The 15,939-nt window shown below is 44.0% G+C and overlaps 2 protein-coding genes and 1 long non-coding RNA gene across 13 annotated transcripts in view; 2 read left to right on the top strand and 1 right to left on the bottom strand.

Moving 5' to 3' along the window:
• Positions 1-5,322, top strand: part of mtm1 (myotubularin 1) — a 76,861-nt gene extending 71,539 nt beyond the window's left edge. For 2 of the 5 annotated variants that reach the window (XM_052497647.1, XM_052497643.1), the window contains 2 exons: positions 2,711-3,537; positions 3,605-5,322. In XM_052497647.1, coding sequence (XP_052353607.1) covers positions 2,711-2,893 — 183 coding nt within the window. In that variant the 3' untranslated portion in view covers positions 2,894-3,537; positions 3,605-5,322. The remainder of the gene's footprint in view (positions 1-2,710; positions 3,538-3,604) is intronic. The other 3 variants (XM_052497646.1, XM_052497645.1, XM_052497644.1) reach the window with 3 other exon arrangements.
• An 808-nt stretch (positions 5,323-6,130) lies between these two features.
• LOC127916179 (uncharacterized) lies at positions 6,131-9,421 on the bottom strand. Of its 7 annotated transcripts, none has more exons than XR_008093715.1 (4): positions 8,937-9,421; positions 8,642-8,806; positions 7,827-8,511; positions 6,131-7,791 (listed from the first exon to the last, which is right to left on the bottom strand). It is a non-coding gene; the product is annotated as an uncharacterized LOC127916179 (long non-coding RNA). The 7 variants fall into 7 exon arrangements; XR_008093710.1 differs by having other exon boundaries at positions 6,131-7,982; positions 8,113-8,511; XR_008093713.1 differs by having other exon boundaries at positions 6,131-7,904; positions 8,113-8,511.
• Positions 9,422-10,764: 1,343 nt separating this feature from the next.
• The window catches only part of LOC118379661 (myotubularin-related protein 1-like), a 34,308-nt gene continuing 29,133 nt past the window's right edge, over positions 10,765-15,939 (top strand). Inside the window, exons 1-2 of the mRNA XM_052497642.1 lie at positions 10,765-11,261; positions 12,924-13,026. Coding sequence (XP_052353602.1) covers positions 11,131-11,261; positions 12,924-13,026 — 234 coding nt within the window. The 5' untranslated portion in view covers positions 10,765-11,130. The remainder of the gene's footprint in view (positions 11,262-12,923; positions 13,027-15,939) is intronic.

The following is a 15,939-nucleotide window of genomic DNA, read 5'->3' as shown; positions in this document are numbered from 1 at the left end:
CCATCATGTAGGAGATTTGTAAAAAAAAATTCATGGTCTTTTGTTTGGAGGGCTCCATGTGAGCAATGAGCATGTGTCTGGTTTCTCTGTCCTGATCATGTTGAGGGAGCGCTCACCTGAGCGTGTGTCTGGTTTCTCTGTCCTGATCATGTTGAGGGAGCGCACACGGAGCATGTCTGGTTTCTCTGTCCTGATAATGTTGAGGGAGCGCACACGGAGCATGTCTGGTTTCTCTGTCCTGATAATGTTGAGGGAGTGCGCACTGAGCATGTCTGGTTTCTCTGTCCTGATAATGTTGAGGGAGTGCGCACTGAGCATGTGTCTGGTTTCTCTGTCCTGATCATGTTGAGGGAGCGCACACGGAGCATGTCTGGTTTATCTGTCCTGATAATGTTGAGGGAGTGCGCACTGAGCATGTCTGGTTTCTCTATCCTGGTAATGTTGAGGGAGTGCGCACTGAGCATGCGTCTGGTTTCTCTGTCCTGATAATGTTGAGGGAGTGCGCACTGAGCATGTCTGGTTTCTCTGTCCTGATAATGTTGAGGGAGTGCGCACTGAGCATGTCTGGTTTCTCTGTCCTGATAATGTTGAGGGAGTGCGCACTGAGCATGTCTGGTTTCTCTGTCCTGATAATGTTGGAGTGCGCACTGAGCATGTCTGGTTTCTCTGTCCTGATAATGTTGGAGTGCGCACTGAGCATGTCTGGTTTCTCTGTCCTGATAATGTTGAGGGAGTGCGCACTGAGCATGTCTGGTTTCTCTGTCCTGATCATTTTGAGGGAGTGCGCACTGAGCATGTCTGGTTTCTCTGTCCTGATCATTTTGAGGGAGCGCGCTCCTGAGCATGTGTCTGGTTTCTCTGTCCTGATCATTTTGAGGGAGCGCGCTCCTGAGCATGTGTCTGGTTTCTCTGTCCTGATCATTTTGAGGGAGCGCGCTCCTGAGCATGTGTCTGGTTTCTCTGTCCTGATAATGTTCAGGGAGCGCTGGTGGGTAATACACTGATAGCTGGTAGCCTGCACTTGGGAGGTGAATGGGAGGCGCGCTTCAATTACCAATTGAGAAATAAAAATAATAGCTCTTTTTTTAAATCGTGCACCAAAACAGTTAAGACGTGATAGCATTTACAGTTGTTGCGCAAATAATGAGCTTATCAAAGCACATGTTTTACTCCAGCAGCAACCAGATCAGGAACTGCAGGAGAAATGACTCTCAAAATAGGCTCTGTATGTTGTGTGATAGTTGTGTTGGATAAATAAGATACATGATGACCTATGAAAATACACACGGGCCAATTGAATCCTCAAAATTGTACAAATTGACCTATAGACCGATAAGCATGACGGTCAACTGTATTTCCATAGACTGGAATTTCCATCAATTAATAAAAAATAAAAAAAAGTTTTTTAAAATCTCTGTCATTTCGGCCAGCAACAGTTTTTTTTTAACTTATTGGCTTTACATTTTTTTCACGTCCAAAGGCCGGCAATTTCCGGGCTAACGGAAATCCTGGTCAGCACCCCAAGCCAGTGAGCCTATAAATTCTAAATAATGAGTTAGTCAGTATCAGAATGGGTGATTTTTATAATAAACAGGTCTTAAATACATCTACAACTAAAAGCATTGTATTTGGTTCAAAACGTTCTCAGGAGTTGTGTGTAAAAGGTGTGACCTTTTAGGGAAGCTGAACTCCTAGGAGTTACATTGGATGGTCAAGTCATATTGACAAAGATGTTGTGAAGATGTGGAGAGGGGTATGTCTGTTATTAAAATATGTTCTGTGTTTTTGACACATCAGCTGTACTAGTTTTCAGGCTTTTTTCTTGTCCCATCTTCATTACAGTAATATGGTCAGGACCTATAAAAGCTGCATCTGACTCATAACAAAGCAGAACGCCTTGCCCTGAACTACAAACACAGAACTAACATCAACAACATGATAGTCTTTCATGGTTGAGGAGAGATTAACTGCCAACTTTTCTAGTTTTTAGGACAAGCATTACTATAATGAAAATTCCAGATTGTCTGTATAATCAAATAACATTCTGCTCAGACACCCAGACATACCCCACCAGGGGTCTCTTCACAGTCCCCATGTCCAACGCACAGTATTATAAAGAGCCATGATCGCATGGAACTCCCTACCATCTCCTATTACTGAGCAAACAGTAACTTTACCTTTTAGAAAATATGTACCATCTCATTGCACTGTGAGGGGACACTAACACACCTAATTTATTTTAGTAGTATTTTGTTTTGTTTGTATATTGTTGTATTTTTTATTTGTTTGACTGTCCTTGTGTATCAGTGTTTTGTTACTTGTGTTTTTTGTGAATAACTGCTGCTTCGGCAAACACTACTTGGGATCCTAATAAACAAATAAACACTATTGTGTGTTGGCACCAGACCAGCTTGCTGCTCTCATTTAAAACACTCTAGGCATCAATAATGAATATTCATGTTTTCACCGTGTGTCTCTTGAGCCTCTATACCTCTTTGTGATTGTTTATATGCTTATCTGTTTGCGTTGTTTGCATATAATTAACAGTATTTTTTTTTCTCTCTCCCCATCCTCTCCCTCCTTCTCCTGTCTCCTCCTGCTCTCTGCCTCCCCCTGGTGGTGGTAATTACTATTTATATTCTACTCTATTCTACTCTCTTTTTGTATGTTTATTCTACTCTGCTCTATCCTACCCTGCTCTACTCTACAGCAGCAGAGTCCAGTGGAACAGCGTTACATAGAGCTGTTAGCCCTGAGAGATGAATACCTGAAGAAACTGGAGGAACTGCAGCTCTCTGACTCCTCCCCCAACTCCTCCCACCTATCAAATAGCTCCACCCCCAACGCAGCCTCTCCCACGCAGCACATCACCCACCTGCACACCCCCTTCTGAGTGGGGTCGGAGTGTGTGTGGCGACCCCACTATACAACACACGTGTATGCGCATTCTCCGGGGTCGGTGTTGATTACATGTCAGTCCAGTTAATGAATCATAGGAGATTGATTGAAGTTCCAAATTTGAGAGTTGAAAAGTGACATTTTTTCCCAATGAAGATTTTTCAGTTCTGCAGGATTTCAGAATGTTCAGTTCTTCGGAATTTCAGAATTTGAATTCACTTCCTGACATTGAAATGGGTTTGACCCTGACACGGGAAGTTATTTTTTTGTACATAACGTTTAAAGTAATAATGAAGTCGATAAATAACATGGAATAGACGTAACCATGGTGATTATGCAACATGTCACAGTACAGCCTTTTCACAACTTTAATAGAATGTTGTTTTTCCACCAAAACAAAGAAGCCTTAATATAAAATAAAACAATGTTTGTAGATAAACAATACTAAAGGTGAAGGGTTAAAACTCACTGGCTGCATTCCAATTCACCCGGAAGTGTGCCTTCAGTCACTCCCCTTCATGCTCATGCATTGTATTGGTGCAAGCATGGCTGGATGGATGGAGTTTCCACCATATTCCTCACACCAGTCCCTTTTAAATCTATGAGGGGGAGCGTATGAGTGCACACTTCAGGAGAAGGGTAGAGAATGGGCTCGTAGCCACTGCTCCTCTAGGACTGAATACACTGCACTCCTCTCAATGACCAGGGAGAGAATGGGATCGTAGCCCCTGCTCCTCTAGGACTGAATACACTGCACTCCTCTCCATGACCAGGGAGAGAATGGGATCGTAGCCCCTGCTCCTCTAGGACTGAATACACTGCACTCCTCTCCATGACCAGGGAGAGAATGGGATCGTAGCCCCTGCTCCTCTAGGACTGAATACACTGCACTCCTCTCCATGACCAGGGAGAGAATGGGATCGTAGCCCCTGCTCCTCTAGGACTGAATACACTGCACTCCTCTCCATGACCAGGGAGAGAATGGGAGACTGGAATGAAAATTTGACTAGAAGTGTATGTGACTTGTTTCCCTTCAATCATTGTGTAGCTGTACCTATGTCCCAACATAAGCAATACCAGTCCAATCATTCAGTTAAGTTTGGATAGGAAGCTTGAGTGTAAACCAAGTCCACTGCAGTTTCCCCGTCCCAACTCACATAAATGATTTAGCATTCATACCCACAGAAATAGTATCAATCAGTTCTATGTTCATAAGTCCCAAATTGTATATTTTATTCGGGGTTGATTACAGCCCAGTGTATGATATCCGGTAGGCCAAGTATCCCTGTGTATTGTACTGTAGAAGGTCAAGGGAGAGACGGGACACAGTCAGTTGTATTGGTTCCTATGAGAGGTGCTGAGAGTTTTATCTCATATTGTGGTCCACTCGAGCCTCGTCCCAAATCTGATTGTACTGTCTCGCCGACTCAAAATAACCTCTCTTTTTTTTAACGTTTTTTTTATTGGTCACAGAAACATATTTAGCAGGTGTTATTGCAGGTGTAGCAAAATGCTTGTGTTCCAAGCTCCGACTGTGCAGTAGTATCTAACAAGCCACAATAATACACACATCTAAACGTAAAATAACGGAATTAAGAAATATATAAATATTAGGATGAGCAATGTCAAGAGTGGCATTGATTTAAAATACAGTAGAATTGAATACAGTATATACACATGAGATGAGTAAAGCAGGATGTAAACGTTATTAAAGTGACTCATATGGTCGTAGTCATGCATTACATTTACCGTATGTGTTGGTAAGACTGCACAAACAGATCTGGCACCAGGCCAGGTCCACTCAGTCCAATAATAGTGATCAGTGGTTCTGCCTCAACCCAACTCATTTTACACAACTTCAGAACCTTTACAACCTGTTACCTTAAATGGTCAAACCCCTCTTGGCATAAACGTAAACATTTGCCATCGACCCTATTGATCCCAATCTGCGTGGCAAAATGGTTTAGCTCAAATTTGCTGAAGGTTTTTGGACTCTCATAGAGTAGGTTCAGAAATAAATCCCCAAATAAAAGCTGTGGACGGGACAAGTTCTTTTGACGAGAGCAATGTCTAGAGGTGGGATCAGATCGGTGGAAGTCCAGAATCATTTACAACGTTTCAAGCGATCACGATGTGGGCAATGTATTCTCAGACAACAGTTCTTTGGACAAGAATCACCATAGATTTTCAGATTAGATTGGTGGGAAAACCCAGGAATTGTTTAGTTACTCTTTACAGGGCATATCCAGTGTTCTGGAGAACGCAGGTCAGGTCCAGTTCTGTGCCTTTGACCGTCTGAATTTCATCCTCAGGTGGATGTTTTGTATGTACCCAAACTATAACTTTGTCTTTGTCATTGTTCCTCTGTGTGTGGCATCGGTGGCGAGGGGTAAAGGGAAAGAAAGCACCTGTTTGGTTGTGGAAGGAGAAAGGAAGAACCCGATTTGGTTGTGGTGCGGGGAAAGAAAGCATCCGATTTGCTGGGGCAACGGGAATGATGGATTCCGATTGGTTGTGAAAGGGGAAAAAAAAGATCCTGATTGGTTGATACAGTATGTTTGCTCCTTCTGGTCAAGATCCTTTGGGTAGGATAACCAGTCACCACTGGATATGGGAAGACCATACCAGAGAGAGAACTTAGAGGGCTTGTTGCTGAACATCTATTGACAGATGATGGTGGGCTAAAAATGAGGTCTCTTGATATTAAAACCTTTCAGGCACTACCTTTTCGCTCCCTAATGCTACCCCAGAATGCGTCACTTCGGAAGACTTTGGCCTCAATGAGGTGAAAAAGTTTTAAAAATAAAACCAAGAGCGAAATGAACAACAAAGCAAAACACTTTTTGGTTTGTTGGTTGTTTTTAGGCAACAAAATAAATATATTTTGTTTATTTTTTACTTTATACAAGTACAGTAACTATGATGTAATTACCTCAAACAAAACTGATTTTACTGTTAAAAGTTGTAAAATATTATTTTATTTAGTGTACCATTTGACACGTTTTATAAAAAGGAAATTAGTAGGACAAACATTTTGTTTTGTTTCTTTGAATGGTTGGTTAATAATTTGTGGATTTCTTGTTACATTAGTTTATTTTTTTATTTGCATTTTGGAATTTTGATTTCTAACAGAAGAGGACAGTGAATCATGAATTGTGGGAGATTTGATTCAGTCGGGAATTGATTCAGTTCCTTTTGCGTCTTCACCTGTGATTGTGTAAATAGGGGCGTGATTAGATCAATGGAGTGGCTGAGAATTGGACTTTTCTGAACCCCTCTTCTGGACAGCTAAAGGTCCCGAAGCTTCTGCTATTGTGCGCGATTCTCTACTTTACACACAGTCTCTGCTCTACTCGCAGGGAACCGGCTATTCTAGTGAATGGTGCTCTTTTAATAAGGTTTGGTCGCAGTTGAATCAATGTCTGCAAAAACGCAATATTAGCAATCTACATTTATTTGCATTTAACCTATATTTAACTAGGCAACTGAATATAAATAGCATAACGATCTAATTGCATATCCCCATGAAACTGAGATCAAATAGTTGCTATGCAGATGCTGCATGGAAGTTTAATCTGTAAAAGAAAATGGGAAAATTCTAATTCACCAATGACACTAGGAATGTGAAGGATGGTTGTATATGTGTAGAGCTGAGACTGCTTAAAGTAGAGAATTCCGTACATGCGCAGAAGCTTCGGGACCTTTTAGCTGTTGGGACGAGGGGCCCAGAAAAGTCTGATCCACAGCCTCGGCCTTCAATCAAACTCATTGTGGTATTTATGCAGGAGCTCTTTTACCCCCATGGTCAGATCTAATCCCTGAACAGTGGTAATACTTTACTACCACGAGGAAGTATCCCCATCACAAATAGATGCATGTTTTTCCGCAATGAGAAGGCGATGCATGGACATTAGTTTGTAAACAAAGACACTGCCATAAACATTGTTATAAGGAGTTTGACTGAATTCCAGCCCTAGAAGAATTGAGCACTGATAAAGGCTGTGCAAATGGCACCCTATTACTGCCAATATAGTGCACTTATTTTGACCAGAGAATAGGGTGCCAGCTGTCGCTAGTGATTTTGTTAATTTTCTTCATGTATTCTACCTTTAACATAGGGATATCTAGACGAAAGGGATTTCTGTCATATTATAGCCTACTTACTCCCTAGCCTGGTGTCCCAGATCAGTTTGTGCCATTTTGCCAAATCCTTGTGAGTCATGACCATAGGAGTTAGCTTGGGTGCCAGTCTGTTTCAGGGGGCGTACTGTCAAGGAGGGTGTACTTGTACAACATGCTGCCTCATGTTACAGAAACAGGAGATGGACTGCTGCCCTATGGGCCTGTCTGGCTTGGACAAGGCTTTACATACCAGTCTGCTCTGTTCATGCCAGGGCGAGCAGAAACCAACTGGCACCCAGCCTTCATGGGAGTTTTGGCAAGACAACACAAACAGCTGTGGGATTCAGGCTGTACTACTCCTCTCATGTATGAGTAGTCCATGTTGGTTGTTGTGTAAATAATGCTGATTAAATTAATTTAAAGATTTCTCACTTAAAAAAAAAACATGATGACTTGGGTTGTTTCTTTCATTCATATTCTTGGAGTCGTAATGTGATATTTTATTATCCTTTTTTTATTCAGGTCATATTGAAATTAAGAAAATCCCTATGTAATGTCTGCTCATGTGCGTATTGTGGATATTCAGACAGTGTCCCTTCATAGGCTCTCAGACCTAAACTGACCTTGTCCCTTCATAGGCTCTCAGACCTAAACTGACCTTGTCCCTTCATAGGCTCTCAGACCTAAACTGGCCTTGTGTGTCTCAGACCTAAACTGACCTTGTGTATCTCAGACCTAAACTGACCTTGTGTGTCTCAGACCTAAACTGACCTTGTCCTTTCATAGGCTCTCAGACCTAAACTGACCTTGTGTATCTCAGACCTAAACTGACCTTGTGTGTCTCAGACCTAAACTGACCTTGTGTATCTCAGACCTAAACTGACCTTGTGTGTCTCAGACCTAAACTGACCTTGTGTGTCTCAGACCTAAACTGACCTTGTGTATCTCAGACCTAAACTGACCTTGTGTGTCTCAGACCTAAACTGACCTTGTGTGTCTCAGACCTAAACTGACCTTGTGTGTCTCAGACCTAAACTGACCTTGTGTATCTCAGACCTAAACTGACCTTGTGTGTCTCAGACCTAAACTGACCTTGTGTGTCTCAGGCCTAAACTGACCTTGTCCCTTCATAGGCTCTCAGACCTAAACTGACCTTGTGTGTCTCAGACCTAAACTGACCTTGTGTATCTCAGACCTAAACTGACCTTGTGTGTCTCAGACCTAAACTGACCTTGTGTATCTCAGACCTAAACTGACCTTGTGTGTCTCAGACCTAAACTGACCTTGTGTGTCTCAGACCTAAACTGACCTTGTGTGTCTCAGACCTAAACTGACCTTGTGTGTCTCAGACCTAAACTGACCTTGTGTGTCTCAGACCTAAACTGACCTTGTGTATCTCAGACCTAAACTGACCTTGTGTGTCTCAGACCTAAACTGACCTTGTGTGTCTCAGACCTAAACTGACCTTGTGTATCTCAGACCTAAACTGACCTTGTGTGTCTCAGACCTAAACTGACCTTGTGTGTCTCAGACCTAAACTGACCTTGTGTGTCTCAGACCTAAACTGACCTTGTGTATCTCAGACCTAAACTGACCTTGTGTGTCTCAGACCTAAACTGACCTTGTGTGTCTCAGGCCTAAACTGACCTTGTCCCTTCATAGGCTCTCAGACCTAAACTGACCTTGTGTGTCTCAGACCTAAACTGACCTTGTGTATCTCAGACCTAAACTGACCTTGTGTGTCTCAGACCTAAACTGACCTTGTGTATCTCAGACCTAAACTGACCTTGTGTGTCTCAGACCTAAACTGACCTTGTGTGTCTCAGACCTAAACTGACCTTGTGTGTCTCAGACCTAAACTGACCTTGTGTATCTCAGACCTAAACTGACCTTGTGTGTCTCAGACCTAAACTGACCTTGTGTGTCTCAGGCCTAAACTGACCTTGTCCCTTCATAGGCTCTCAGACCTAAACTGACCTTGTGTGTCTCAGACCTAAACTGACCTTGTGTATCTCAGACCTAAACTGACCTTGTGTGTCTCAGACCTAAACTGACCTTGTGTATCTCAGACCTAAACTGACCTTGTGTGTCTCAGACCTAAACTGACCTTGTGTGTCTCAGACCTAAACTGACCTTGTGTGTCTCAGACCTAAACTGACCTTGTGTATCTCAGACCTAAACTGACCTTGTGTGTCTCAGACCTAAACTGACCTTGTGTGTCTCAGACCTAAACTGACCTTGTGTGTCTCAGCCTGAAGTATGACATTTGGTTACTTTTTTCAGCACTGTAGTGTTGGTCCCATGTATCATGAGCTGAAATTAAAGATCCCAGAATTGTTCCAAATGCACAAAAAACGTATTTCTCAACAACAGAAAAATCACATTTGTTTACCCCATGCTAATGAGCGTTTCTCCTTTGCCAAGATAATCGATCCACCTGACAGGTGTGTCGTATCAAGAAGCTGATTAAACCGCATGATCATTACACAGGTGCACCTTGTGCTGGGGACAATAATAAAAGGCCACTGAAGTGTGCAGTTTTGTCACACACAAGTTTATAAGGGAGTGTGCAATTGGCATGCTGACTGCAGGATTGTCCACGAGAGCTTTTTCCAACGAATTGAATGTTAATTTCTCTACCATAAGGCGAGATCCTGCCGCCATCACCTCATGCTTCACCATGATAACACACTGCCTCATGTCGCAAGGATATGTACACAATTTCTGAAAGCTGAAAATGTCCCAGTTCTTCCATGGCCTGCATACATGTTACCCATTGAGCATGTTTGGGATGCTCTGGATCGACGTGCATGACAGCGTGTTCCAGTTCCCGCCATTATCCAGCAACTTCGCACAGCCATTGAGGAGTGGGACAACATTCTACAGATCACAATCAACAGCCGGGTCAACTCTATGGGAAGGACATGTGACGCGCTGCATGAGGCAAATAGTGGTCACACCAGATACTGACTGGTTTTCTGATCCACACCCCTAACTTAAGGTATGTGTGACCATCAGATGCATGTCTGTATTCCCAGTCATGTGAAATTCATAGATTAGGGCCAAATGTATTTATTTAATTTGACTGATTTCCCTATATGAACTAACTCAGTAAAACCTTTTGAAATGGTTGCATGTCGTGTTTACATTTTTCTTCAGTATACTTTCTAGCTACATTTCAATGGGGCCTACCCTAGCTTCCTGGAATAAGTTACAGATAACTGACAAAAATCAACAAAACAGGTGTCTTACTATGGCGTTGGGCCACCACAGCTTCAATGCACCTTGGCATTAGATTCTACGAGTGTCTGGAACTCTTGGAGGGATGAAGACACCATTCTTCTCCAACCAATTCAATAATTTGGTGTTTTGTTGATGGTGGTGAAAAACGCAGTCTCATGCACCGCTCCATAATCTCCCAGAAGTGTTTAACTGGGTTTAGTTCTGGAGACTGGAGGCACACCCTTTAAACCCCCTATGCTCCTTCGAGACCCCTCTTTCAAAGTGGTAAACTGGCCATTTTTAAACATGACCATTTTTAAACATGATGGGATGTGAATTCCTTAAATAACTCAGGAACCATACCTATGTGGAGCCACCTGCTTTCAATATACGTTGTAGCCCTCGTTTACTCAAATGTTTCCATTATTTGGGCAGTTACACGTACCTCTTGTGAACTACATTTGCAGGCGCACTAACAATGTAATAACCAGACCTATTTTATGGGGAGTAGGCATTAAACAGTTCACACATCCTCAATCTAATGGTTTTTGATGCTGAAACTGGTTGATGAGGATGTGAGCTTCTCGCTCCAGAAATGCATTTTGGGTAACCTCAGTGGTTCGCGTGCGGGGGGTGTGGGGATTCAAGCGCTCGGCTTCTGCTACTAAATAAACACACACACACGCCTAATTTATCAGTTAATAACACAATCAGACTTGGCAGTTAGCGAACAACCGTATGATGTCTATGGGTGAGAGCTAATAGCTAACGGGAGCTAACACATTCTTAAACACGTCGCCTGCAACCCAGATCTGTTGACAATCGGAAAGGATTTAGATTTGATCCATAATCTAACGAGAAGGAAACCGGGTGGAGTGGAGCTGGAAAATGGAAAAGCAGTTGTTTGGAGGAGTCGCCGGTGGAGATAGCACTGCGCAGCCGGGAGTACCGAATCGAAACAAGCCTCGGACATTGGCCACCTCTGGGTCGAAACAGGATAGCGTGGAGACATTGGACAGGTGATAGGTTATTTTGATATCGGTACACAGCTGTTACAATGTTAGGCTCATTTACACTGGGCAGTGTCGCGCATAGAAGAGCGAATATCTCTTTCGTAGGCTGCAGCCTAGACAATTGTTTACCATATGTTGTTACAAAACCGTTACAATGTTGTGCTATTTGTGCTTTTTCTGATGGGCGATGTCGTTGTCTGCATGCATTTAGGGGACTTGTTTGACATATGTTGTTAGTGTAATTTTCAACGAGAACGCGACCGTTTTAAATGTTTGCTTTTCAAAGTGCTGCACTGCTCTGCAACATGCATTCGATTATTGTCCGGTGAAACAAAGCAGTACACGAATCTCTAGTCGCCGACTGTGTCGCGTGTATTTCAGCGCCTCCAGATGGACGCAGGGATCCGTGCCAAGCGAACACGCCTCGGTTATACAGCCGAGTCTTTGCCAGCTGGACTCGGACTAACCGCGACCTGTTTCAGCCCAGAATGTTGCACACAGACTTACTTATTGTGACGCAACTACTGCGTCTGACTGTCTATGGTATCTCTCCCACAGGCTAAGGATTTACAGTTGACACTAAACATGTATATCGCTATCGTTAGGGGCTTTACTGGCATGGGGAACATATGTTTGTTTACATTGCCAAAGCAAGTAAACTAGATAATAAACACAATTGAAATAATAATTCATTTAAAAGTAAACAGTTCCAAAATAATAAAGACATTTCAAATGTCATATGTCTATAAACCAGTGTTCTAACAATGTGCAAATAGTTAAACTTCAAAAGGGAACATAAATACATTTGGGTTGTTTACAATGGTGTTATTCACTGGTTACCCTTTTCTTGTGGCAACAGGTTACACATCTTGCTGTTGTGATGGCACACTGTGGAATTTCACCCAATTGATAGGGGAGTTTATCAAAATTGGATTTGTTTTCAAATTCTTTCTGGATCTGTGTAATATCAGGGAAATATGGTCTCTAATATGGTCATACATTGGGCAGGAGGTTAGGAAGTGCAGCTCAGTTTCCACCTCGTTTTGTGGGCAGTGAGCACATAGCCTGTCTTCTCTTGAGAGCCATGTCTGCCTACGGCAGCCTTTCTCAATAGCAAGGCTATGCTCACTGAGTCTGTGCAGGGTCAAAGATTTCCTTCATTTTGGGTCAGTTTGCTCAGTTTGTTTGTTAATTCTGTCCAATGTGTCAAGTAATTATTATCTTTTAGTTTTCTCTTGATTTGGTTGGGTCTCTCTCTCCCTTGATCCCTCTGTCCCCCTCTCCCTGTCTGTCTGTCTCTCTGTCATCATATGTGTACCCTCATCCCTCTCTTCTGCACTCTATTACCCTCCCTCATGCCTCTCTTCCTCCTTCTCACTTTCTGTATATCCCCTGTCTCCCTCCCTCGTCTCCCACCTCCCTCCCTCGTCTCCCACCTCCCTCCCTCGTCTCCTCCTCCCTCCCTCGTCTCCTCCTCCCTCCCTCGTCTCCCACCTCCCTCCCTCGTCTCCCACCTCCCTCCCTCGTCTCCTCCTCCCTCCCTCGTCTCCTCCTCCCTCCCTCGGCTCCTCCTCTGATCCCTCTCCCGGCTCCTCCTCTGATCCCTCTCCCGGCTCCTCCTCTGATCCCTCTCCCGGCTCCTCCTCCCTTGCCCGGCTCCTCCTCCAGTCCTACAGGTTCTCATGTAGAATGGTGTAAGCAGCTGATAGCAGCCACCATCTCCTGCCAGATATCATCTGTACCCGCTGACACTGCATCCGAAGACTGCAAGGTGGGACACACACACACACACACAGGCATACAATAACAGGTTTAGACACAGTCATCACACAGTTGAGTTTTCTGACTGACAGGTTTGGAGGAGGACAGATCTCCCAAGGGTGAGTTTAATTAACCACAGCTGCATCAGTGTCTGTGTGTGCTTATACACTTCAAGTAGCTGTGTAGAGCGGGATTTGTGTCGTAGTCTACGTCAACTGACTCGGTCATGCCCGTCTTTCTTCTTCTGCGTCAACTGACTCAGTCATGCCCGTCATTCTTCTTCTGCGTCAACTGACTCAGTGATGCCCGTCATTCTTCTTCAACGTCAACTGACTCAGTCATGCCCGTCATTCTTCTTCTGCGTCAACTGACTCAGTGATGCCCGTCATTCTTCTTCAACGTCAACTGACTCAGTCATGCCCGTCATTCTTCTTCAACGTCAACTGACTCAGTCATGCCCGTCATTCTTCTTCTGCGTCAACGGACTCAGTCATGCCCGTCATTCTTCTTCAACGTCAACTGACTCAGTCATGCCCGTCATTCTTCTTCAACGTCAACTGACTCAGTCATGCCCGACATTCTTCTTCTGCGTCAACTGACTCAGTCATGCCCATCATTCTTCTTCGGCGTCAACTGACTCAGTCATGCCCGTCATTCTTCTTCTGCGTCAACTGACTCAGTCATGCCCGTCATTCTTCTTCTGCGTCAACTGACTCAGTCATGCCCGTCATTCTTCTTCGGCGTCAACTGACTCAGTGATGCCAGTCATTCTTCTACGTCAACTGACTCAGTCATGCCCGTCATTCTTCTTCTACGTCAACTGACTCAGTCATGCCCATCATTCTTCCTCTACGTCAACTGACTCAGTCATGCCCATCATTCCTCTTCTACGTCAACTGACTCAGTCATGCCAGTCATTCTTCTTCTACGTCAACTGACTCAGTCATGCCAGTCATTCTTCTTCTACGTCAACTGACTCAGTCATGCCAGTCATTCTTCTTCTACGTCAACTGACTCAGTCATGCCAGTCATTCTTCTTCTACGTCAACTGACTCAGTCATGCCAGTCATTCTTCTTCTACGTCAACTGACTCAGTCATGCCAGTCATTCTTCTTCTACGTCAACTGACTCAGTCATGCCAGTCATTCTTCTTCTACGTCAACTGACTCAGTCATGCCAGTTATTCTTCTTCTACGTCAACTGACTCCGTCATGCCCGTCATTCCTCTTCTACGTCAACTGACTCAGTCATGCCAGTCACTCTTCTACGTCAACTGACTCAGTCATGCCCGTCATTCTTCTTCTGCGTCAACTGACTCAGTCATGCCAGTCATTCTTCTACGTCAACTGACTCAGTCATGCCCGTCATTCTTCTTCTACGTCAACTGACTCAGTCATGCCCGTCATTCTTCTTCTACGTCAACTGACTCAGTCATGCCGGTCATTCTTCTTCTACGTCAACTGACTCAGTCATGCCGGTCATTCTTCTTCTGCGTCAACTGACTCAGTCATGCCGGTCATTCTTCTTCTACGTCAACTGACTCAGTCATGCCCGTCATTCTTCTTCTACGTCAACTGACTCAGTCATGCCCGTCATTCTTCTTCTGCGTCAACTGACTCAGTCATGTCGGTCATTCTTCTTCTACGTCAACTGACTCAGTCATGCCGGTCATCCTTCTTCTACGTCAACTGACTCAGTCATGCCGGTCATTCTTCTTCTACGTCAACTGACTCAGTCATGCCGGTCATTCTTCTACGTCAACTGACTCAGTCATGCCCGTCATTCTTCTTCTACGTCAACTGACTCAGTCATGCCCGTCATTCTTCTTCTGCGTCAACTGACTCAGTCTTTTGCTTCCAGTCCAGTCTACAGCAGGGTTTCCCCAACTCTGTCCAGGGCCCCGCCTGGGAGCACATTTTTTTGTTTTTTTGCCCCAGCACTACACAGCTGATTCAAATGATCAAAGCTTGATGATGAGTTGGTTATTTGAATCAGCTGTGTAGTGCTGGGGCAAAAACACAAATGGACCAAGTTTAGGAAACCCTGGTCCTAAAGCATTGTTTTACAGAGATTTAGAGGTTTATAGATTTGTATTCACTGTCAGTGCTTCTCTCACCACCTGTTGCAGCGTTGCCTCCTAGTGATGTTAGTGTCCACTAGGTGTGTGTGTGTGTGTGTGTGTGTGTGTGTGTGTGTGTTGTCTGTAACCCACAGGTGTCCAAGCGGTCTGTTCTGAGTGTGAGATTTAAAGACTGTTACTGCTTCCACCCGCCAAAGTCCATTAATATTAAAATGGGTTTATCTTACTACTTGACAACCTGTCAAGGAGCATGTGGAATACAGAGCTGTGCAGAAAACCGTTTTTCCTATGTGATGACCTACTCTTCTATGGCTGTCTCAAGCTTTCAGCTAATTCTTTGTGTTTTGTAGTTTGTAGGAGCTGCTGTTTTGACTCTCCAGATACTCTGGTCTACAGACTTCAGGGTGTTACTGTAGCCTGTCTGCGACGTTGTGTAGCTTCGCTCCCTTCTGCTTTCCCTTCTTCACTTCCTGTTAGAACTCCACTGATTCTAACTATTCAAATTCTTCTACAAAGTTTGGTCGCCCACATACGCCTCATATCCTGTCTCTGTAGAGGAGACATGACCTTTTGGGCCTCAAAGACCCTTTCATCAACTCTTCTGCCTTTTCTGCATTCTCGCTCTCTCTCTCTCTCTCTCCTTATTCTCTTTCCTCCTTCACACTCAAGATAACTTGCAACTGTAACAGAAGTAACTCTTCCTATTGCCCTCTGCTTCCACGGTTTCCATGCCTCTGCTTCCACGGTTACCATGCCTCTCCCTGGTTAAGGACTCTATGGAAGGGGGACATATTTACCAGGGCAACAGTGACTCTGAGCTTCCTGATAATGCTTTGGCAAGTC

This window comes from Oncorhynchus keta, chromosome 35 (genome assembly GCF_023373465.1).
Source record: "Oncorhynchus keta strain PuntledgeMale-10-30-2019 chromosome 35, Oket_V2, whole genome shotgun sequence".
Taxonomy (NCBI): Eukaryota; Metazoa; Chordata; class Actinopteri; order Salmoniformes; family Salmonidae; genus Oncorhynchus; species Oncorhynchus keta.
This window is presented reverse-complemented; position numbering and strand designations above follow the sequence as displayed.